This window comes from Somniosus microcephalus, chromosome 21 (genome assembly GCF_052327205.1).
Source record: "Somniosus microcephalus isolate GS21.2 chromosome 21, FLI_Smic_1.0, whole genome shotgun sequence".
NCBI lineage: Eukaryota > Metazoa > Chordata > Chondrichthyes > Squaliformes > Somniosidae > Somniosus > Somniosus microcephalus.
The window spans coordinates 57765310-57772638 of record NC_141007.1 but is presented as its reverse complement, the minus strand read 5'-3'; the positions used below and the strand labels follow the sequence as shown (position 1 = coordinate 57772638).

The following is a 7329-nucleotide window of genomic DNA, read 5'->3' as shown; positions in this document are numbered from 1 at the left end:
CAGGAAGGAGGTGAAGAAAGGAGAGAGATTCTTGATGATGATTTTAAACGTCGGATTGGAGCCCCGCCTAGAGGCCGGACCCATCGTTTCCCATCGACCAATTAAAACGCGAGGAGCGGCCGGCGGGCTACCAGGTGATGACCGACCTGGCCGAGCAGCTGTGGCAGAGCCGCGGAGCGCTGCTGGAGAGTGTGGCGGCTGTGGTGACCGTGACAGTGACAGTGAGCAAGGGGCAGCAGCAAGTACACGGCACTGGCTTTTACATCGCCCGGGACCTGATCGTCTCGGCCGCTCACCTCCTGAAGGGTCCGGGCCGGAGGGAGCACCGGGGTGGGGGCGACTCTGCCACCGTCAGCATCGAGACCCAGGACGGCCGAAGAGCGGCGGCTCACCCGGAGATCTGGGAATACCGTAGGCGGGGGCGAGCAGGCTGTCTGTTGCTCGACTTCAAGGGGGGAAAATTCAGTTGGTTTGCGCCTCCCGTTAGCGCCTTAAGAGGGCGCTAATGGGGCGCAAAGCAACTAGCGCCCGGGCGCGGCAATATTTGCGCCGCTCGCGAAATTAACTAGACATTTTATGGCGGTGCTAAACACTACCGCCACGATCTCCTGTGCCGGCAGATCGTGACGTCAGTCGAGCGTGCAACGCCCCGGTAGCGCCCCGGACTGGATATTGAGTGACGCCCCCTGTCTTACCGCCTGCCGCTAGCAACGACAGGTTGAGGGGAGCGTTTTGCAGTCAGGAAGGGACTGGGGGAGCACTATTTAAAGGCGACCGCTTCCTGCCTTTTTTTGTTGGTGACATTTTTGCACCACGCATTCAGAGAGAGAGAGAGAGAGACTTCTGGAGAGATTCAACACTGTGTGAAGGAGTTTTGGGTACTTAGCATCACTTTGCAGGTTCATTTTGATTTGCCCCTCCTTGTATCAATTTAGAAGAGACTGTGGGGGCTGTACTCTGAGCTCTTTCCCTGGGCCTCTCCATTGTTCCTTCCAGCAGATTTGATGTACAGGTCTCTCCAGGCCGAGATTCAAGGCTGCAAAGAGCAGGATGTGGATGGAGAGCAAGATCGACCCTCCCCTTTAAGAACTGGCCGACGCCAGTGTGTCTGTGTTCCATTGCTGATTGACATCACATGAGCTTTGCCAGCGCTCTGAGGTAGCGCCTCGCTCCTCTGCCTTTGCGCCTTAAGAGAGGTGTGCAGCGCCTGCTTTAGCGTTCCAATCACCTCCGGGAGCGATAAAAGCCAAGTTTCCAGTTGGAGGCGATAAATAGCGACAGGCGCTAAACTTTGCGCATGGCCGATAATCGCGCCCCAAATGGGGCGATACTGAATTTTTCCATTCCTCCGCACCGACCTGCTCTCGGCTAACTTTCTGTGGCTGGATTTTGGTCCGCCGGCCCAGAGCGGGCGCCCGGCGGTGGCGGTGCTGGGTCGGCTGCGCCCCCTGGAGCGGCGCTGGCTCCACCAGTACAACCTGAGCGAGGCAAGGCCGCCACAGCTGGCCGCCTTCCACCGCACCCTCTTTCCCCCCGGGAGCTCGGGGAGTTTTCATCTCGGCGGGGCTGCTGTCTCCTCACAGCCGCTCCACCCAGGAGAATAACCCACCGCCATCTTCGAGCACAACGCCTCCACCGTTGGCGGCTTCTCCGGCGCCCCAGTGCTCAGCCTGAAGGTCGGCCAGCGCACCGTCCGCTTCATCCACTTGGGAGGGAAACCGAGCCGGGGCACCAACTACATGATGTTTGTCTGCCAGCCAGCCTTCCAGCGCTCATAATAGCAGCTGCTGGCATCTCAGGGGAATCATAATTCCACATTTTAAAATTTGCTCATTACATGTTAGCACTTGTGTATGTTGATATTTTTCAGAGCTTCAAAAGAAGCCCCACCCCCATCTCTAATAAATAAAAACAAAAGTGATCAAAGAAAATGAATTGTTTACAGTTACTCACAGCAGTGCGCATGAGATTAATGATTCTATAAGGTGATTGGCAGAAGAACCAAAGGCGAGGTAAGAAAAAACTTTTTTACGCTGCAAGTGTTTGGGGTCTGGAGTGCACTGCCTGGAAGGGTGGTGGAGGCAGATTCAATCACGACTCTCAAGGGGGAGTTGGATAAGTACCTGAAGGAAAGAAATTTGCAGAGCTGCGGGGGAGTGGGACTAGCTGAAGTGCTTACATAGAGCCGGCACGGGCTCGATAGCCCGAACGGCCTTCTGCCGTGTTGTAACCATTCCATGATTCTACAATTAATTTTTAATTTCTGGAGACTCCAGGCCAAGCGTGGAGAGTTGCCGACCCTAACTGAGGCACATTGACACGGCCATGTTGAAAAGGCCCATCCAACCACTCCTTAACCCAAATTATTATCTTAAAGCACTAAAAACTAAGAGGAGAACTGTATTTTTCTGTGCCGCAACTGAATAAAGTAAAATATCACTGTATATATCAATAAAGCCTCTGTCACCCCTAAAGCTGGCGTTAAGAATTGCCAGCCAGGTTCCAGATGAGGTGGGACCATTACTGCTAACTGAGGCAGAAGAAGTATTGGTGGCCTTTGTGGTAGTTGGGTGGGGCGTTTCAATATGGCTGTGTCAACGTGGCTCAATGAGGGTTGCCAACTCGCCAGGATTGTCCTGGAGTCTCCGGAAATTAAAGATTAATCTCCTGGATACTGCTGTGAACAATCGGGAAAAAATGACGAAAGGCCATCGACCTGAAACGTTAACTCGGTGTCTCGCTCTACAGATGCTGCCTGACCTGCTGAGCATTTCCAGCATTTTCGGTTTTTATTTTTTAAAATTGTGTGTTTTATTCTTCATTTTCTTTATAACCTTTTGTTTTTACTTATAAACGTATTGGAGATGGGGAAAAGGCTGTTTGAGAGACAGCCGAGAATCATCCAATTGGATAACAAAGGGTGTTGCTTTCCAATTGGTCTGGGAAGGTGGTGTGCTGCCAGGATTGATGTCTGGTGTGACCAATGGCAGGAGTGTGGGGGGCGGGGTGATTGCAGTTGGGAGGCCATGTGATGAAACTTGGAACACGTCTGTTGTGTATGTACCTTTAAGGGAATAACTGGTCTCAGACTGCAGTACCGGCAGTGACCACCCCTGTATAAAAGGCCCTAGCAGGCTTCTGTAGTTTCAGTTTCCAGGTTGTCTCCATTCAGTAAAGACTTGTTATAATCAACTCCTGCAGTCCGTGTCTCAATTATACACGGACATAATAACGTCCAACCAGAGTTGGCAGCGCTCGGCTCAGTGACTGGTCGTATTCTTGCCTATGACGTGGCAGGTTATGGTTTCAAGCCCCACCCCACCAGTTGAGCACATAATCTCAGCTCGGTTCGAGTTGCTGCCGTTCAGATACTGAACTAAGGCTTCCCTGGTGTTGACCTGCCTTTTCCTTGCACCACTCTCCTGGGCCATTGGAGCTTGCTCTGCTTTGCCTGGATTTCATGCTCCCCTTTTCCGACTTACCGAATCTGCTTTAACTATTCACACATTCTCAAGTTCTGATATACTTCTTTTATTTCTCTCATCGTGCCTCCTTTTAACACGCGCTATTATCCTTTCTGTCAATTAACCATCTGCTGTTCTCCACCAAACCAGTTTTCAGCTCATCATTTTCTTTTCTTGCCAATGTGTCTTTCTTCCCCCTCCCCTTTCACACTGTTACTTCTTACAAGCTATTTATCTGTAATATTTTCTGGTACTGATGAAGGGACAAGCCTGAAATGTTAACTTATCACCTCTGTGCAGATGCTGTGCCTGACTCACTGAGTGTCACCAGCATTTTCTGTTTTTGTTTCACCAAAACAGATAAACTAGTCATTTATCTCATTGCTGTTCAGGGACATAACAACAGTAATCCATTAGCTGTGAAGCACTTTGGGACAGTCTGTGGATGTTGCAGGCACTCTATACCGAAGGTCTTTCATTTCATAATCCAAGTGTTTCAATTATTTTAAATCTTTAATTCTGAATTAACAAATCTTATCAAATTAACCAGAATGCATTATTTAAAAAATCATTTTATTTCAAGAAGCCAATCATTTTAAACATATTGAAACAGGAAAACTGGCAAACATTTAACAATTGAGGCTCTAAGTATGTATAAAAAATAATTGCAACATTTGTTTTACATAAAGGAAAAATCATACCCTGGTTACATATTGATCTAAAACAAAAGCAAAATACTGCGGATGTTGGCCGATTCTGATTAAAGGTCTCCAACCTGAAATGTTAACTGTGTTTCTCTCTCCACAGATGCTGCCTGACCTGCTGAGTATTTCCAGCATTTTCTGTTCCTATTGATCTAGCTGTGCTACACATCAACACAACACTTACAGGAGGTTACAGTACATTGACAGCTGAGTTTTTCATATTTTGACTGTAGTTTAACATGCTTCAGGATTGGGGTGGACATGGGGTAGGAGTGCACAGCCTGAGAGTGATGCCCAGGGACTATCCAAACTGTTCTAGGATGTCTATGTGTTGGGTCTCTCTGTATAGCTGGAAACAATGGTGTCATGTTCTTCATTGCATCAGCTGCCTCTCCCTCTGCAGGCTTTGTTGTGGGGCTTGTGAAAGGGGTCTTGTACAGACCTCCGTGGAAAGGTCCAGGCTGCTGGATACTTTCACCTCTCTCGGTGGAGGTCGTACATCAGTTACTGCAACTTGCCTATAAAATGCACAATTCTTCTTTAAAACTCTCCCCTGGACCAAGCCCCCAGAACACCCTAGAAATCCACACGCCATAGAATGGGGAGAACATGATTTGGAAGGTGTGTGTATAGCCCAAAATTTACTGCCTGCAACCTGACAGTTATATTTGCATTTTCTAGTACTAATGGCTGTCCATTGCAAGAATGGAAATATGGTGCAGAACATAAATAGTGACATAGCCTCCAAGTCCAAAGTTGTTTTAAGCCCAGATTACTCAGGTTCAGTGAAGATAATTGGTTTTGATCCATATGTAGTATAAGAATGAATGTATGAATTGGTGATTTGGATGACAGATGACCAATTTGTAAAAATTATGATCTTCTCTTGGAGTAAGTTTATTGTACCATCTTCACCTTTAGATGGAGGCAACTAAAGATGTGCGGGCCTAATCGCTCAATACTTCCATGTGGGAATAAATAAAATATCTGAAAAGTATGTTGAATAAATTCAGTCATTGGACTTGAATCTAAATTTTAAGTACAAGTTACTCAAGATAGAATGGAGATAATTAGTTCTTATTTTGTGATTTTTTTTTTCCCTCGAGAAAGATATGAAAGATCCAAATCTGCGGCATTGCTATACCCAAGACTGGGAATCTTATTGGAACTGGGGAAAAGAAGAGAACACAGCATGACAATGGAATCTCAAATATTCACTTTCAGCTGTAACAAGTTGTGCAAAATAGGGCATCCCAACAACAGACTGCACTTTATCTATTTTAAACTCAGTTTGTGAATATACTCTGCTACCTCAGTAGACTATAGGTCTTTGATGTTGTTTGGATGAGCTTTCATGGGGCGAAACAGGGATTCTGCACCACTTTTAATTAAATTGAATTTTGTTCTGTTGCGTGCAATGTGTTTAATCTATGAATACCATTTTGGATTTGTAATCAAAGTATTTACTTCCCTTTCCTTGGAAGGTGTTGCATGTTGCTGCTGACAGAATCTATTATTAACAAAACATTACATATAAAAACAGGTAGCTAACCTCAAAAGAATAAAATACAGGAAAGAAAATGTGCAAAACCATGTGATATTTACAGGGCTACCTTTATCAGCAAGTGTCAAAGACAAACATTATTGATTCTTTTCATAGAAGATGGAAGATACTGAATAATGTTTGCCCTTCTCTCAATTGTGCTACTTCTCTTGAAACAGACAACTAACTGATTTTCTCCTTGAAAGAGTTCCATTCTTGAAAATTTCAAGTCCAGCTGTTGACCTGAGTTACCTCAGTCACTTTCGGAAGAACCGTCCTGAAAATGACCATCTCTTGGATGCTGAGAATGTGTAGATAGTTTCTTCACCAGATATTGTTTGTCCTTTCCTGCCTAGTAAAACAAATGGTTCATAATTATTCAAATTTTGCACCAATGTGGCATAATGGACCTTACCAGCAGACCTCTACTGCCTCGAAGCATCTTTAGCAAGCTACGGATTTTATAGAGGGAAGTAAAAGCCACTAGCGGGTCATTTGCTGTAGCAAAGCTGAGAAAATCTGCATTGATTTGCTTAAAATAAGGGACTTAAAACAACTCAAATTATTTTCACTCTGTGCCAAGTATTTTTAGTGCTTTGAAATGTCAAATGTTGCAATAATCAAGTCACTTAAAGAAAAGTTCAACAGCTTTCACATCAGTATAAGAATGTATCTAACTATGGGCTTCCTGGAGAATAAAGATTCATCAATCTCTTGCTGTGAGAGTGTTTAATACTACCCATGTTTCTTTGAGCAAAACATGGTGGCCTCCCTCAGTTCCCAGCTCTTCACCTATCTCAGGGAGAGAATTAACACAAATCTCAATTTGCTATTTTTCAGGAGTTATTTGATAGTACATATCTATAGCTTGCAAACAGAATATCAACAAACTAGGGAGAAATAGTCTCTCAAATCATAGAATGGTTACAGCACAGAAAGAGGCCATTCGGCCCATCGAGCCCGTGCCGGAATAACTAAAATATCTGAAAAGTATGTTGGATAAATTCAGTCATTGGACTTGAATCTAAATTTTAAGTACAAGTTACTCAAGTTACAATGGAGATAATTAGTTCTTATGTGCGCTCCATTTTGTTGATACTTTGTATCCTGTTCTAAGGGCTCTCAGCATCTTTTATCACCAGGATGGTTCTGCTGAACCTCTCCAGGAAACTCTCCTCAGTCCAGGAGCTTGGAGTGGGCAGCCGATCCTGTAAAGCATGAAGTTTTGGTTGGGGCGGACTGTGTTTTTTATTTGTACCATTTCAAATGATCTTTCCCTTTCTCTTTACAACCCCGCCAATCATAGACCACGTCCTTTCTGGTAAAGAATTAGGCAGGCAAACTACTTCTAATCCTGCACACAAACTCCTTCTATTTTCATGATAGTACTGTGTTCATATTTCACTAGGCAGCAACATGTAATGTACATACTGTGTGAGTTGAAACATATCACCAGACTGCAGCCAATCTGAAGATTAAAAAGCATTTTAACTCATTTAAAATTAAATCGTCTTTAAATTTACTTTTCTTTGGGAAATTGAAATCAATTTTCAAACAACTCCACTATTATCAATCCCATAATGGCTTTATTAGTGTATGGCCACTTTCAATAACATTT

The 7329-nt window shown here is 44.8% G+C and overlaps 1 protein-coding gene and 1 long non-coding RNA gene across 2 annotated transcripts in view; one reads left to right on the top strand and one right to left on the bottom strand.

The window, feature by feature from the left end:
• On the top strand, window positions 1–5579 carry LOC147102853 (uncharacterized). Its single transcript, XR_015073133.1, has 2 exons — window positions 1–5162; window positions 5279–5579. It is a non-coding gene; the product is annotated as an uncharacterized LOC147102853 (long non-coding RNA).
• Window positions 4019–7329, bottom strand: part of LOC147102852 (transmembrane channel-like protein 7) — a 62953-nt gene continuing 59642 nt past the window's right edge. Inside the window, exon 16 of the mRNA XM_085963738.1 lies at window positions 4019–6063. Coding sequence (XP_085819864.1) covers window positions 5965–6063 — 99 coding nt within the window. The 3' untranslated portion in view covers window positions 4019–5964. The remainder of the gene's footprint in view (window positions 6064–7329) is intronic.